The sequence below is a fragment of the Salarias fasciatus genome, chromosome 10, assembly GCF_902148845.1.
Source record: "Salarias fasciatus chromosome 10, fSalaFa1.1, whole genome shotgun sequence".
NCBI lineage: Eukaryota > Metazoa > Chordata > Actinopteri > Blenniiformes > Blenniidae > Salarias > Salarias fasciatus.
This window is the reverse complement of record NC_043754.1, coordinates 10,142,632-10,159,454: the sequence shown is the minus strand read 5'-3', so window position 1 is coordinate 10,159,454 and position 16,823 is coordinate 10,142,632. Positions and strand designations below refer to the sequence as shown.

Sequence of the window (16,823 nt, the reverse complement as noted above, 5' to 3'; positions counted from 1 at the left end):
TTACCATTCACGCTGTCATTCTGATCACGCACTGGGTTGGTTTATTACCATAAAATGGTGACTCTACTCTACTCTGTCTACTCTTCTATGTGTAACTATTGCCCTCTAGAGGCATAATGTATGTATAACATGTTTTGTTTTCAAACGTCAGTCAAACATATGATTACAAGAACTCTATTAAAATACGTTTCTGTGAATGCTAAACATCTTAGATGTTTAGAGGCAAGTTGCCAAATCAAAGATCAATGTGATCACCATAAATCTAAACTCTAATCGTTTTATAAATGTAAATAATTTGATGTACTGTAAAGACTCAGACTATGCATCCCCACAACCCCTTTTGGATAAAACAAAGATGGATGAATCGATACATGGTGGTTAGAATACTAGAAATGTGGTTCAAGCAAAAAAAAAAGACGGCTTAACACTTGGAAAAGGCTCTGAACTAAAAGACAAGAAAAACAGGAGTAAGAAAACGCTTGTGAAAGAAATTGGAAAGAGCAGAAGTTTTTAGAGGGGGGTACTGAAATCAAATAACGAGCAACTCTACCAAAGGAGAGAGGCTAATCTGGCAATGGACTGATGTCTGAGAATAATTATATGTAGAGGTGATGAGTAGTTTGACTCAAGGTGTACCAGTCTTCCAGGGGGCAAAGGTCATTCTTGCCTCTGCTACATTGTAATGATGCTAGAGCTATACAAGTTCCACTGGCCTAACTTTTGAGTACTGTGGATTACTAGAAAAAAAATCATTCTTTAGTAGCGAATAGCATATTTTGGGGATTACTTTATAACATCCACTCCAGTTAAATGGAGAAGCAGTGAACAATAGAGCAGAACAAGTTGTTCAGGATCCTCGTTCATGATATCCTCTGTGCCTGACAGGCTCCTCCTCATCATGCAAAAAGATACAACTACGAGGGACAAATCAACAAGATGGGAAAATCAAACTGTTTGTGCCAGATGACAGGAGCAGCAAATACAGAATATATTACAGAATCTTTCTTTGGAATAAACAGACATTGTGCACGGACTCTCACATAATGCTGTGATTCACAGGACTCAGGTACCTCCGCTTGGCACCAGCTACCTTGTTGTACAATAGATAAGAGTATTTTTACACAAGCCTGGGGTTTTTCCCTGACTTGGCCAGTATATCATCTCCACAAAAACAGACATGGGGAAGGTGAAATAGATCATGGAGTGATCCAAACTGAACCAGTGTCTTATTTGAGCGGCTTGGACGACACAGGTGTGCCCACCAATAAGTGTCAACCATATTCTTGTTGCTGTTCCCATGATATTACATGTTCGCCTCACAAGGCATTTGGTGCCATCTCTGGTTAGATTACAAAGGTATCTCACTCAGTCAGTCCTTCTGCACGGCTCTATGCATCATTTTGGACAGAAAAAGTTTTGCAGATCGTATGAATTTGACAATTTGTGGCCCCAATCTAATATATGTAAGTAATATTAGGTTGGATCCTTCAGATGAAGTTGAACTAAAAAAAAAAAAAAAAAAAAAAAAAAAGAGGAAAGAAGCCAGTCACAGGTCCTGTAAACACTTACGTGGTTTTGGAAAAGGCAAAATCTAAATTATCACCAACCAGATTACACCCAGACCCCTGGTGTGTCTATACGTAATGCATTCCTATTTTTAATGCTTCATTTTATACTTTCATACATGTTTAAAGTTTCTCATCACTGGTAAAATCACACTGATGTAAACATCTAAATTTTCCAAATAGGTAACACTGAAAAGAAAAACAGGTAAATGTTACGGTAAAAACCATTATGCCATCTTCATTTCCGTACAAAAAATACAATGATGACCTTATCTGCTGAGGAACTATCAACTCCAGCTTCCAGCAAAGCGTGTGAACTGACTTCTTTTATCTAAATAACGTTTGTCTTTTGCTGTCAGAGACTTAAGTTGTCTCTCATATCTTATATTGTGCTTGCATGGTAGTCTGAATATTTTCATATGTTCAACATTAAAAGCATGTTCACAATAGTATTGCTAAATTTCTGTGGCGTGCCTCATTTAAAATCCAACAAGGTATTTGGGTGTACTCTTACACAAAATACTTAAAAACAGCTTGTTTGGCAACTTCAATTCTTTAATGCATTTATTCTAGAATTAAAAATTAGCAATGATTCACTTTTCAAGAAGAAATAAAAGTCTTCCTGACGCAGTGGAGCTGCGTCACCTTCACCACATGATATTGAGGGCAGTGGAGCAAAAACATCCGGCTTTCTCCATCTTGTTTGACCATAAGGTTGAGAAAGTTGTTTGGGTGCTGTTGGCCACTGTCAGTGAACTTTCATTGTACCATGATACAATGTCAATAAATAGGCATCAACGTAAAAATGGACACAGTCCAATCTTTACTTCTGTAACTTTGTATTCTACAAAATATATCTTTTTTTTTTTAAAAAAAATGACCTATAATAGTATAAATAAAGTCATTAACAAAACCACACTGCCCTGCAGGACAGCCACCAGAGCCTCGCTGGGGGCGGATAACAAAATAAATTCTTCTGTTTCTTGCCACTGAGGCTCGCTCGTTGTTGTGCGATCCTCTCAGCTCCACGTGCCGTTACGCCTGGCTGCCCTCCTCCCATGTCATGGCGTTGTAGTCCATATCAGTGAGCGTGACCGTGAACGGGCCCTCCACTCTCTCTGGCTCCATGTGCTCCTCTACCCTCCTGCTGGAGTTTGAGGTATTTGCCCTCCAGGAATTCAGGGGTCGGATTGCTTTCTGGAAACGCTGAAAGAAAAAAAAGAGGGGGAAAAAAAAAAAGCTAGAGACGGTCACATCTCCGCAGAGGTGATTTCATTTCATCTACTGACTGAGTGTGAGCCGCGCTGTCAGTGTGACCACTGCAGAGGCGTAACCCGAGCGCACAGTGACAGACCGACACGGCGGTGATACTGACGTCTTTCAGTGTTCCGGTTTCTTTGCTGATGGCTACAATGGCCCAGATGAGGATTTGTAGGCAGCAGGTCGCGCCCATACACACACCCAACGCCTTCCCCCATCGAGGATACACATAGGAGCCGTAATGGAGTGACGTGTTGTACATCTCAATGAAGATATAGGACAGGATGAACTGCGGGCACAAAAGGAGAAGCACACAGTGAGCCGATGCTGATTTCAAGTCCAATGGCGACAGAAGAGGAGACAATGAGAAGGGCAGCATAGAAACGCCACAGGAGCAACTCAGATTGAATGACAGTTCCTGCTTTTTAATTATTCAACTGGCAGGGTCAATACCGCCGCACAGTTAGTCACAGCAGATATCGCATGAGTGAAGTTATTTTTGTTTCTTTGGTAGTTTTTTTTTTTTTTGTGAAATATAAAAGTGTATTTTTAACAAGGACAGCGCGATGTTTCATCCCAACACTTCAAGCAATTAACAAGAATTGCAAACAGACATAACAGAGATAGTGAAATAATGTGGATCATGTAAGTAATAAACAGTAGAAATGCTGCGAGTCTGCTGTGACTTAACTCCAACTCAATGTTGCAAGAAGTTCGAGCGAACTATGAGTGAAGGCAGAGAGACAAGGAATCACACACATTCTCATATCTATAATACATTTGGAATGACCAAAAACCCTCAAACACAATTTTAGGAGTTTAGGATTAGATTGGTGTACCCAGAGAAAACCGATGTATGCTCAGTGATAACATGCAAACACATTAAGAGCCCAAAATACCCAAGCAGAAAACTCCCAGACTTTTCTTAGATTTTATAAAAAAGAAAATCACAGTCGCTAAAGTGTTGAAAATTAACTTGAGTTAAGAGGAAAATTCAACACAGATTGTGGAAACCTTTTTATGATAATATCAAGAGAAAGAAACACTTCTCCTGAGGTAAATATTCCTTGTTTGCACAGGGCATTGTGATACTCACCAACAAAAGAAAGGGAGTGAAGAAAACCCAGCATGCTTTGAAGTAAAGCAGCACTTTGGTGCACCAGCGAGGGCAGTGGCTGATCATGTCAATAATGTCCTGACAAAACTGGTTCACTCCTGATATGGACAGTTACATGAAGACAAAAAAGCTGATTAAAAAACCCTGTTACTGAAAAATATCAGTAATTCAAATAGGAACATGAATCAAAAATGCATTACTGATACATAAATCACAATAGTATGAAAACATTCAGTCATTATTGAAAGTGGAAGAATCATTCTGGGTCTTGAGGATTGTAACTGCACAACAAATGATGTGATTATGGGAGAGTAAATCAAAGGGAGTGAGATGGGATACCATAGAAGAAGGAGATGCCAAGGCACATGAAGAGGGTGATGATGATGAGGCCAAAACTAGTGCTGAAGGAGTCAATGAGAGTGAACCAGTAAATTCCCCCCTACAAAAAAGGCAGACGGGATGGGATGGATGAGCGTGAGCACAGAGAACAAGCACACAGAGCCTCCTCACTCAGCTCCAACGCACTTACATCGGTCACCAACAGGAGGCCCATCAGGTAGAAACCAAAACACAGAGCTCCCAGAAACATGGACTTGTGCAGCGTGTTGGCTCTGAGATGTGGAAACTCGTCCAGCACGGCCGTAGTGATGCCCTCCATGTTCCCGAACTGGGAGACAAAAAAAAAAAAAAAAAAAGGACAAGATGTTCAAAGGTCAACTCAGAGCTCCCAGTTTGTGTTCATATGTTTGTCTGGACGGTGGTCGTACCAGTGTATCCACACCAAGCATAAAAAGCATGACGAAGAACATAATGGACCAGAACACCGAGCCTGGCAGCAGAGCAAGTGCTTCTGGGTAAGCGACAAAAGCCAATCCAGGACCTGGAAGCAAATAAATATAAGTAAAAGAAAAAAAACTAATAAATAAAATGACAGCAATAATGACAATTGTCCTTGTTAAAAAGAAGAATTCTTTCCACAGTGCTGAATCTTGTACCTCTGGGCTTATTGTGTGCTGTTAGGTAATTTGTGTGTATGTGCAGAAAATGTATCTGAAATCCAGTCAAACTAAGAGCGTCCAATCACGAAAGTGTGAGGTTTTGAAAAGCTTCTTGTAGCAGCAGGTCAGATTTCACTCAACAGGGTGGCCGTTTTGGTGAAAGTGAAGAAAGGGGCTTGCTTTTGGCACAAATACAATTTGATATTATGATTATTATTTAGATTATACGATATAAGTGGCAGAGAAGATGGAGAAATCATTATATATTTTCATATTATTAAGCCTATGGGGCTTAAATGACATTCCCTGTGACCACTTGCATCTTTATAGCGACAGTGACACTGATTTTTAATAATCTAAATAGCACAAAATAAAAATGAAACGCGAATGTGCATAAATATAATTTGAAAAATCAATTGTAACTTCCCAACTGGTTTAATTAAGTGATACTCAGCTTGTTTGTTCCTTTTTATACACCTTGAAAGCAATAAAAAAGCAGCACTGCTGGAGGAGGAACGGTTCCTTATTTCTTCTGATCATGTTAACATTGTAAACTTGGAAATGGGATTTTCCCAGCATCCAGCTGTGTAAATGTCATAAAAGAAAGAATTACTTCTCTGGACTAACAGCTTTGGATATCGACACGATAAGGCTCTGTTACGCTTGGTACAATGTGGTGAATAAAATGTTGATAAATTCTACACACCACACACACCACTCTGCTTTCAAGTGTTTACTAATTATGCCGAAATCAAACATCACATTGTTTTACCGAGTCTTTATGATCTGCAGCATTACTCATTAAAGCAGTACCTGTGTCTGCCACCTCCCCAACAGGCACTCCTTTCCGCCACGCCATGTGACCCAGGATTGAGAATATAGCAAATCCCGCAAAGAAGCTGGTGCAACAGTTTCCTGTGGTGATGACCAGAGTGTCTCTGGAATCAAAGGAGCCGTATTCAGGACAGCGGAGCGCTTCAAATGGTGAAAACTGATCAAACAGAGCAAGAGAGCCTCCGCTCACCTGATGACATTGTTATCAAACTTATTGTAAGAGGCCATAGAGAGCAGCCCTCCAACTCCAATACCCAGCGAGTAGAAGATCTGCGAGGCCGCGTCGTTCCACACCTGCATTGTTCCAGACGGGGACATACTTTAAAGTGCTTGCGGTTATTTTTAAAAGGCACCACATTTGCAGACTCGTCTTTCTTCAGAAGTACCTGCGCATTAGCTAACCGGCCCCAGTCTGGTGTGAGGTAGAAAGCAACGCCCTGAAGCGAGCCCTCCAGTGTGGCACCCCTGATGATCAATACGATGAGCACAAAGTACGGGAAGGTCGCCGTTACATAAACCACCTGAAAACACACAGCCACACGGTCGGTCAACAGAATACAGCAGGGAAGGGACTGTATATGCACGTGAGTGTGTATGCCTTTTTTTGTTTTTTGTTTTTTTCTTTCTGGGAAGCAGACAAAATGGACAGTGTGCAGACTCACCTTGCCAGAACTGCGGATGCCCTTGAGCATGCACAGGAAAATGATGACCCAGGCGACCAGGAGGCACAGGGCCAAGGACCACCGGACGGGACCCGGGTCGTGCAGACCCTCGCTGTGCACTACACCCAGCACACGCTCGCTGAGAGGGTGACAAGTCACACCTGGATTACATACCTGAACACGCCTTTAATGCAGTCAAACAGGGCACGGCTGTCGGGTTTGTGATGTGATAGCACTCACTCTCTGACAGGCCATAGTTCCCTAATCAAAGTGCTCCAATACAATAGAACTCGAACAATCACTGGCCTTAAATGACCTATATTAAAGCATTTTTTTAAATTTTACAGAATGTATAACATGTCATAATGTGCAATATAATGTTATTTCAAAAAGTATTACCAGTCAAAAGCCTTCACGCCTCCCAAAATTATTTGGCTAAAAAGGTTATAAAGCTCATGAATAACAAGCGCTGCTCTCTACCAGTCGAACAGGTGTGTTCAATTGATTTTAATGATCAGTCACATCATTGTTTAGCTGCTGTGAAACATCCCGACAGGCTTGACAGACTGATGCTGCATGACGAGAGGGTTACACACTCTGGTGCATTTTAGTTCATCTCTGAAGGCACAGCCAAGAATCTATAAGTGAACATTCATTGTGAAGGGCAAGTGTTTGAAAGTTGAATGTGTACACGCCTTGTTTAGCAATCTAATAAACCTGTCATCAAAGAAATACAAAGGAAGGTACTCCAAGTTGAAATGCAAATGTTTCCAAACAGTCCAATTTCACTCTCCAGACTCCTCACGATATAATAGTAATTGTATTTTAGTAATAGCAAAAAAATATGTATTTTTTTGTTTTTCAAATGGTCTTGATAAATCAGCATTTAAAATGTCCCGTGCAAGCTCAGTACTTACTTCCAGAAGATTTCTGTGGGGCTGAGAGGTTTACCAGCGGAGCTATTTCCAGAGGTGCCGTTGCCGCAGATAGCTGCGTTGGCCACATGGTCACATGACCAGGGCAGAGGGCTCTGCAACGAGCTGCCCAGGTAGTAAAATGTCCACGCAATGATGACATTGTAGTAGAGGCACACCAACATGGAAACACAGAGCATCCCAATCCCAATACCTACAGAAAGCAAACAGACGAGTGCATGAGACACGTGTGGAGTGAAACTATTTGAATTTCACTGATAATACAGAACTGCAGTGAAACATCTAATGATTCAGTGGAGGTCATCACCTTTTAGCAGAGGGCAGCATTTCCACACAGTGATGGGACCGGCCGCGCCGTACTGCCCCAGACTCAGCTCCATGAGGAAGAGAGGGACCCCCGTCACGAGGAGCATGATGAAGTATGGGATGAGAAAGACGCCTGTGTCGATCACAAACATGCCAGTTCAAAAGAGGGATAAGCTGCTGGGGCAATAATTGCAATGACTTGCTGTATGCGTGAACACGGCCTGTAGAGGCAGGCGAGCCTCCACTACTGCAGCTGCTATTTACAGGAGGTGGCGGCCCCGTCAAGCTCCAACACGTCTGATTTCACATAGAGGATGTAATGTACAGAAAGGCTGGATTACAAAGGCAGACCACATGTCTGGTGTGTGATCAAGGGTAAACACATCTACTCTTAGAGGATCAGGACACGCTTTGTGTTGTAGTTCATGGTTGCTGTGCAGAGCTCTGGACCGAGTGCATCAAATAAGTCGGCATGATCAGGAGGACAGCTCACGCCCCAGGGCAGGGCACAGAGTGCCTCCCGCATAAACGACTGGAACAAATCATTACAGAGGCACACACAGGCGTTAAAAGCATTTGATGCGACAGTGGAACGGGCTCGTGCGCTGCTCACCTCCACCGTTGCGGTAACAAAGGTAGGGGAACCGCCACACGTTGCCCAGTCCCACGCAGTATCCTATGCAGGAGAGAAGGAACTCATACTTTCCGCCCCACTGCTCCCGTGGGACAGCGGTCGAAGCAGTTCCAGGATTCGGAGCTCGGGAATCGATCTGCTGTGTCGGTGAAGTGGTTGTTGTTGCTGCTGTTGTTGGGGCGTGGCCATTCTGAGTGACAGTATGCCCATTCATATGTACTGAATTCTAAAAAAAATAAAGGAAACAGAAATGACAAAGAATCTTTAACACAGCGATCATTAGAAATGTGACATTTTATCTGTTATGCTCAAAACGTATTTCCCTGGCTGCAGCTCAGTGCAGTTCAAATAAACACGTTTTGCATGAGGAGACTCCAGACTGCATGTTCCTCTTCAACGCTGCAGGTCATCTACTGCTTAACAAGAAGGGAACTGCTTTTAATGTCAGGTCGAGGAAGTTTGAGGAAGATAACATGACTTCTGCTTTAAGCGTTGAAGTCATCATTATGTATCACTATTACACATGTAGTGAATACACTCCTGTGAACGTGCACAGGAAGATGGATGGATGGATTGATAGTTTTAATAGAACTATAATTTTTAAGTATAAGTCTATTTACCGTCTTGAAGACGCCCTGTCCGGGTGTTTTTGCAGTTTGCATGTAGAGAACACACTAAATGTCAACATGTAAATATGAGGTGGCACAGAGACAAAATGGTTTGTGTCACAATTGAAGTGTATCACTATGAGAATTATGGAGTAACTGAGTCTGACGAGAGCAAGAACCGATTAAAGGATGAAAGCTCATCATCATCATCATCATCACTACTACAGATTCAATAAATTATCCAGATAATTTTTCCCAAAAAACATTCGAAGGATGATGTTTTTGATCAATAAAATCAATATTGTGTTTCGAGTCAAAGGCTAAGAGCAGCACACTGTAACGCGCTGTTGTAGAGGTGAGCATGTTGGCCTCACAGGATGAATTAATGTCTCCATTTGGCTTCCCAGTGTGGAAGCGCTTAAGGGTGTTTGTGAGTTTGCATTTATTGTATGTGAGGACTTTATGCACTATGGTTTCCTCCCACAGTCTTAAAAATGCTCCTGAGGCTAATAACTCTGCATTACCTGCAGAGAAGAGTGTGTGTGTGAGACTGTCTCTCAGTGTTTGCGACCTGCACAGGGTGTATCCTGCCTCCACCCATAGTCTGCAGGGAATGGCACCAGCACCCTGTCACAGCAAATTCTATATCTATATAACCATTTTAACCAACGTAGTGTCTCAGAAAGTCTCGATTCGCCAACCAAACATTATTATTTTTCATTATGAGGTGATGAAGTAAATGATTTTATACAAAACAAAAATACTCAAGCACAGTGCTGAGGAATTCCAGAATTCCAACAATTAGGGTGAACAACACTCTTTGGGACTAAAAACACTTAGGAGGAAAAAATGACAGCCGAAAAAGGTAGAATATAGAAACATGTCAAATAAAATAGCATTTTCTGAATATCAGTCAGCTGAAAGACGCATACATATAAGTTTGTAAATGGTCTATTTGATCTTTATTGGGACAGACAGTGTGAAGTCATGATAGGATGGGGTGAGAGGAGATTTAGGCTTGATTTTGTTATGATTACTTATTTATTAAGTAAAACTTTAAGGTGTAATCATACTAATAGAATCGCTCATGTGATTTCTGACAACAAAACTAAACTGAAGGTCTGACCTTTCACAGGATGGTTACATGAATACAGTACTAAATAAATCTGCATCTTTCCATACATGAACTCAGAATTCATCCAGGAGCTCAGGGCTGCAGGGTCCCAGCTGAAGGAGGGATGCACCTCGAACAGGGGATCCTTTCAGTGTGAGGTGACAGAGCTGTCCACAACTATGGGCGATTTACAGCCACTGAATAAAACCAAACAACACAGCCCTGATCACTCAGGAAGTTATTTTGTGTCAAGTAGACATTACTCAGTCCACCTGCAGGAGATCAGGATCACTCTGCTCCTTTGTTTCCACCTCCTTCATCCCGTTGCTGAGAAAACAGGCTCCACCTGAGTCTCTATCTACATATTTATCTTTACCTGGGAGGTAGAAAGTCGAGGAAAAGTTAGTGTAAACAGGACTGTGGAACGAGCGCCAGGGTTTATCTTCAGAAAAGCCTCGGAGCAATGCGGACAAACAGGTCTGACTGTCCCCTCCAAACTTTCCTGTACGCCGACATGTGCCGTTAAACAGTCGGTAAAAGTGGTTTTAGTGTGTTTTCTTTTTTTTTTTTTAGAGCCGCACAGAGGAGGGTTAGACCGAGGAGGAACATAACAAAGCTCCGCTCCTACCTGCGCTCCGGCGGCCGCCGCCGCTTCTCCGGCTCCGGCGGGGCTCCCCGGGGCCGCTTTGCCGCCTCGGTCCTGCATTTCCCCCCCAGAAAGAAATAAAAAAAAGACGCAGGTGGAAGCTCACTGCTCGTTCCCACGGCCGCTGCTCCGCATCGCAGCGCGGCGTCGGTGCTCGGAGGCGCACCGAGGAGGAGTCAGCGGCGGGGAGACATCGAGGAGGAAGCAGCGCCGGTGGGCGGCGAGGTGGAGGACGCAGGACGCAGGAGGGAAGGGAGGAGGCAGGGCGCAGGTGCAGCGCCGAGCTCCAGGACAGCACTCCTCCTCCTCCTCCTCCTCCTCCTTTCCTCCATTAACCACCAAAACACTGACTCAGAAGCTGCACGTGCCCCAGTAAAGCTTTATCCATTTACCAATAACAAGAGAGAACACTTCCATGTGTTTATGTAAAAACTCACAATGACTCACATCACTTATCAGTCTTTTTAATTCCTGCACTAAACTTAATTGAAGCATACATAAATCACTAAGTAACTATAATTGGCACCTTACAAACTCCACAAATGTGAACATAGTCAGAACAGTTTATTTTGAGCTGGAGTGTGAACTAAATTGATTTAAAGTCCCTGAATAAACTTTCTAACTATGACGCACAGCACTAATCCACGGGTATGTAACTTCAGGACAATGTCAGGTTGTAGCTTCATAATTTGGGTCAAACTGAGTGAGGCTCATCTTACCGCAAAGCATGATTCTTTTCTCCCTTGTAAATACTTTAAAGGCCTAAACGTAACTATACATTACATTATATTATGTAAAGTTTATTTTTCTGTTGGTCTCTTTACTATTTACCCTATATTAAAAAAGAAAAGAATAAGCGTTTTTTAATTAATTTGCTATATTTGAGTTCGTTTACACTCTTGCGGTGCAGTATTAACATCTAATATTTGCTGAATAAACCTCCTGACTTTAGATGTGTACAGCAGGATGATAAACATTTTGGGACAAAAACAATTCGACAGTTGATTCACAACAGTGAGCTTGAAAGAAAGGGGATCCCACTAAACTTGATCTGCCCAAATTCAATTTATGAACCATCATTTGCAACTCTGATGGTGCAATGCAACATTTCTTCTTTTTTCAAAAAAGAAACAGTTTCTTAAATTTTTCGGAGCAAAGCATTTTTCTTGAAATTCTCAAGAATGCAAAATGAACTGTTTTAAAAGACTAAAGGCCCAGAAAACACTATCTTCTTCAATTTTGTCAAATATAATGAGATTCTAGGAATGTGACGGCTTCTAAAAGAAAGTTTAAAAAATCCTGCATAATGTAAATTCGTTATAAACTGCCTAAGAAAAAAACAATTGTTGAATTTATTCTCGGGGGTGTGGAGGGAAATGGAAGGAGGATTTCAGGTGTCACATGGCTGAAAGGGAAGCTCTAAATGACGGCGTTAATCTGCCTCTGCATGCAGAACGGAAAGAGATAGAGTATCTGCTCACTGTGCTCTGCACGTCTCACTTTGAGTCAGTCATATCTGAGACATTTAGCAGTGTTATGAGAGCCGAAGAAAACCCGTAACTCCATACACAACAGCTCTCGATGTCATGACATGACTTAACTTGACCTAAACTGGTTTAGTCCAACAGTAGTGGCCACATAGGGGTGACTGCATGTTTTCTCAAATGATCAACTCTTACTAACAGACAAACCATAATCTGATGTGAAAAGTTTGAAAACAACAAAGCATACTGAGCAAACAGTTAGTCTCAGTGGCAAGACACCGAGTGTGTCCTTTTTCTTTTAGCAGCAACTTGTGGACTCTTTAATCCACATAAGCTCATGATGCTTCTCTAAATCCATCCAATCTGTTGCGTGTCTGCACTTAACATACCCACTCAGTGGATCTGGGTCAATGGAAGGTACAGGTTGCTCCGTGAAGACATAGGAATAACCGCTGTTGCACCGTTTGAAGAACTGGATTCATCAAGAACTGAGATTCAGCGTTGGTTTGTTAGAATCTGGTCAGGCAGCAGCTAATATTCTCATCATGGAGGCATGAAAGCCAATTCAAGAGCGGACAGCTGAAGATGTGAGAAAATGGAACTCAGAGACCAAATGAAGAGTGACTGGAGTCCATACTGTCAGCCAGCGACGGAGTTTGATCATTGCAGTGAGCTGAACGGCAGCTACATGAGGCCGGAGGACGATTCAGAGCCATACTGCAACATCTGGACAGATGCAGAACCTGCAAGGGTTCCGACCTGTAGCGGTCACTCATTTGCAATGGAAGCCCGTATAAGACTGGATAACCTGAAGTCTGGGTGTAATCCATCTTCACCGCGCTGCGGCACAAAAAGGATGTTGTTCAACTACGACAGTGAGAAAGACCTCTGGGACAGTGAGGAGTCTGCTCTGGACATGGTGGATATCCTGGATGTAGAGGATGACGTGCATGATGAGGAGAGCTGGTATGGTCTGAAGGCCTACAGAATGTTATGCAGATGTGTTTGATTCTTTTTATCGATTGTGCCTATTTAAACCTTCAGAAATATAGTCTATTTGAATCACTTAGACTAAGTCAGACCAGTATTTAAATGTGTCAGATTAGATTTTGGTCTAATTGTTTTACAGGAGAAAGGTAAATGTAAACAAAGCCTACTGAAGGTAAAGCAGGAGAACTGTTTTCCTATTATTCTCTGCAGGCTCTATGAGCTTCCCAGGAAGTCTGTAGAGGAGAAGGAGTCTGCTCTGAAATGGTGCCGACACGTCCTGGATAACCCCAGCCCGGAGGTGGAGGCTGCACGTCATGCACTTCTGAATACGCTGGATCAAAGTAAGCAAGCAGCTCCAACTCGCTCGGTGCTCTGCAAACATTTTGGATAAGAGAGAATATTCTCACGAAGATTAGCAAAGATTTACAACCTTGGGAGGTGTCAGAAAGTATGTTTGAGCAGACTCGAAATTGCACATCACACAGTGAGAGTCTGGAGGCAATATGAAAAGGCTGCCAGGGAAAAAAATAGATTAGAAGTTATTAAATTATGTTTTTACTTCATTCATACTCTGTTCTCTCCAGAATCAAGACGTCACGTCTACAGACAACCTGCAGTTTATCACCAGGCTGCCGATGTCCCCCTGGGCTCCTCTTCGGACATGTCGGACAACTCCACACACCCCACCTCTGGCCGTTTAGGTAATGTCTTCATAACAGACTCAGGAGCATAGTTTTATGGAAATGGCTCTCAGGTGACGACTCTCGCACTTTATTAAACAAACATAATCATTATTCATCATGTGGAAAACTAAACTTTAGGAGCAAATTAATGTCAAGGCAACCTTTGCAGTCCTGCTGGTTTATTCATTTATTTTAGATAGCTTTCAGGTCAGTGTGAGTAAAAAAATAACAGGAGCAATATAATAGTGAGGAGTCTCTGTTATCTCTGCTACTGAATGGTTCTTGAAAAGCTTTGAATCACACTGATTTCAGATCAGAGGAGCTCTCACATGATGATTGTGAATAGAAACACACACTGTAGTCCACTCACATTTCCAAAGGCTTGTTCTATCTTAACATGTCTTGTTTCATTCACTACAGATGGCGATGAGCTGAATAGCTCCCATGATTCAACAAGCTACAGACTGAAGGACATCACTGATGTGCACATCATGGCTCGAATACAGGAAGCCAGTAGGTCCAGAAGAGCATTTTCAGTTCATAACGGTTGAAACTTGGATTGAAATCATTTTGGGCTTTATTTTTTTCAGGTTTGAGACAGGACTACGCTCCCTTGCCTCCCACTGCTTCATCTACAAGAAGGCCAGAGTCCCCATCAACGTTTTCATCCTGTTTTAACAATGGAGCTGAAAATTCAGATGATTTCATCACCGCAAACAAAATGAGGGCTTCCTCTTCCCTTGGCTTTCAGCCCGGTCTAAAATCACTGAGCTCCTCTCCATGTCAGTCACCAACATTACCACTGAAACAGGGCTGTCAGAGTCCCAGACTGGCCAGACTTCGGCAGCAAGTTACCCAATTCAAGCTGCTTAAACTTGCCCAGAATCAAGGTGTGTTCTCAGTCATTGTCTGACTTTTCCTACTTCAGAGCACTCAGCATGTTGAATGAAGGATTATGATTGATGACTGGTATGGAAATAATGAAGTACACAAGGGGTGGGGTATAAATTAAACTGCTTTAGTTTCACCACAACCATATTGAGATTTTCTTCAGTGAATGTCTTTGTCTCATAGAAAAAATACCTTTCTTTTTCTAAAAACTCTAGTTTCAGGTATATTCTTTACAAGTTTTAGATTATCTTACATGTTTGTTACTCCGAAATAGAAGTTCAAAGCTTTTAAACACATTCTATTTAAATTAAATGAATATATCCTACATAGAAACAAAGTATTCTGACCTGATGCCACTGATTTTACAGGAGCATCATCAGAGAGGAAATCGCCTCTGCGGACCAGCCTCAGGTCCCTGCAGGCTGTCAGGAACAGCCGAAGTTTAGACAACAATGATGACTGCTTCCCTGCCACCCACTTCACATCTCCATCCTCAGGTTTGAGTGCATTTCTTGTGTTTTTTTAAGATCAAGGTTAATCTTTAAACGCATCAGATCAGTTAACTTAAAACACTGTTTTCTAGGTGCGTCTTCTACCAGAATGGGCTCCGATGGCTGGGCTGCGCCAATCCCTTCCCCACCTGTGATCTCCAGCAACTCACAGCGTTTGAAGAAGGACTCGTCACTCCGTGCAGCAGCCATAAAGAGGCTGCAGAGGTCTCAGTCGCTCAGCCCCTGCAGGATCCCTCACACTGCGAAGGGGTACCTGCCTGCTCCCGGGCGTGTTTTCGCCTCACCAGAGAGGGTGACCACCGCTGCTTGGCCTCGAAATTTGCCGTCTGTTCACCGATGAAAGACTTCCTCATTATTCTGCAAAGTAAAAGTTGAGACACAACATAGATATTGATGAAATAAATCAAAACAATATATATATAGGGTTTATGCACCTGTGTAACTGTTCAAAGATGCTTTAACTTTAGTGTCTGCAGTAAAATCTTTACATTTCTCCGAGTTAGCGCATTGTATGAGTTCTTTGTGTTAATTATGCTGAGATCTGGGTCATCTCCCAATTATGTAACTTGTGGGCGAAAAACACAATGAGGCTTTCAGTGCTGTAAGTGAAATCTAACAGAACCACAAGAGAGCCCATTCACCTGTTTGAAATGCATGCTGTGGTACAAATTCATTGTCAAATTCATGCAACTGCACAAATTTGCTGTTGATAATAATCTCCAAACCATCAGGTTCCACCATTATTGGACTTCTCAACAGTGCAATATAGTTGTATGACCCAAGCTCTCAACATGAGTCATCTAATACACAACAATGCCTTTATTCACAAAGATTTCACAGCTGATATAAATGTGGAACTACCGTCAAACTTCACTTTAGTGCAGGTGTCTGTATCTCCACAGTATCAGCAGTTTCCTGCAGAATTGTCATAACAGGAAGTCTTCGCTTGCCATCGTGCACTGGTGACTTCAATCGGAAACGTCGAAACCATCGGTACCAGAGTTTGATGTTTGCAGTTGCTGCTTCATTTAAGTGTTATTTCCTTCCACTGAGTCATCACCATTTCATTAAAGTTAAACAAAGCAGTAAAAACAATCTAAATTCGCCCTCAAAAACCATCTCCAGTACTTGTGCAATCAGTCACGAGGCGTAATGCAGTTTACACTGCTGGCTGTGGAATTCAACCAACAAGTTGCTTGGTTGTTTTGTTTGATCTTGTGTTCCTTCTGCATCTGAATAAGATCAGTGACATGAACCACAACACATTTATAGAGCAGTCACAGTTCAATACTCATGTATGAGGAAAAAGATTCAGTGAAATGCGTTCAAGTGTTGTCAGAAGACTATACTTAGCTACAGTGATCTCAGCCGGTTCACATGCTTTAATGTGGTTGATCTTGAGTCCACTTATTGACAGCAGCAGCAGCAGAGTTTACACTACACAGAAAAGAAATACTGTGAAACGTCATTATATCAATTAACACAATGAACTGAATAACTAAGCCAGCACAATTTATTTACACTTGTTCTAAGATAAACTATTTTTAGTGGCCAATCACTCGCTCCACCTCTTACAGATCACTG

General features: G+C 42.2%; 2 protein-coding genes across 2 annotated transcripts; one reads left to right on the top strand and one right to left on the bottom strand.

Moving 5' to 3' along the window:
* Positions 1 to 1,642: 1,642 nt before the first annotated feature.
* Positions 1,643 to 10,911, bottom strand: slc6a7 (solute carrier family 6 member 7). Its single transcript, XM_030101697.1, has 14 exons — positions 10,662 to 10,911; positions 8,291 to 8,537; positions 7,679 to 7,810; positions 7,354 to 7,564; positions 6,437 to 6,575; positions 6,161 to 6,295; positions 5,965 to 6,068; positions 5,754 to 5,878; positions 4,710 to 4,822; positions 4,472 to 4,609; positions 4,282 to 4,381; positions 3,922 to 4,040; positions 2,941 to 3,114; positions 1,643 to 2,771 (listed from the first exon to the last, which is right to left on the bottom strand). The coding sequence occupies exons 1-14, from the start codon at positions 10,737 to 10,739 to the stop codon at positions 2,601 to 2,603; spliced, it is 1,986 nt and encodes a 661-aa protein (XP_029957557.1). The 5' UTR covers positions 10,740 to 10,911; the 3' UTR covers positions 1,643 to 2,600.
* A 1,847-nt stretch (positions 10,912 to 12,758) lies between these two features.
* Positions 12,759 to 13,886, top strand: LOC115395685 (SLAIN motif-containing protein 2-like). The gene is made up of 3 exons (XM_030101318.1): positions 12,759 to 13,129; positions 13,364 to 13,494; positions 13,738 to 13,886. The coding sequence occupies exons 1-3, from the start codon at positions 12,759 to 12,761 to the stop codon at positions 13,884 to 13,886; spliced, it is 651 nt and encodes a 216-aa protein (XP_029957178.1).
* Positions 13,887 to 16,823: the final 2,937 nt, after the last annotated feature.

Bases quoted from the DNA above. Each gene is read 5' to 3' on its own strand.
- slc6a7 (XM_030101697.1), bottom strand. From the start codon at position 10,739: ATGCAGGACCGAGGCGGCAAAGCGGCCCCGGGGAGCCCCGCCGGAGCC. The intron at 7,811-8,290 runs GTGAGCAGCGCA...TGATCGACACAG, and splicing joins TTGTTACCGCAACGGTGGAG to GCGTCTTTCTCATCCCATAC. The intron at 5,879-5,964 runs GTGAGCGGAGGC...CTTTGATTCCAG, and splicing joins TTTGATAACAATGTCATCAG to AGACACTCTGGTCATCACCA.
- LOC115395685 (XM_030101318.1), top strand. From the start codon at position 12,759: ATGGAACTCAGAGACCAAATGAAGAGTGACTGGAGTCCATACTGTCAG. The intron at 13,130-13,363 runs GTATGGTCTGAA...TATTCTCTGCAG, and splicing joins GTGCATGATGAGGAGAGCTG to GCTCTATGAGCTTCCCAGGA. The intron at 13,495-13,737 runs GTAAGCAAGCAG...TGTTCTCTCCAG, and splicing joins TCTGAATACGCTGGATCAAA to AATCAAGACGTCACGTCTAC.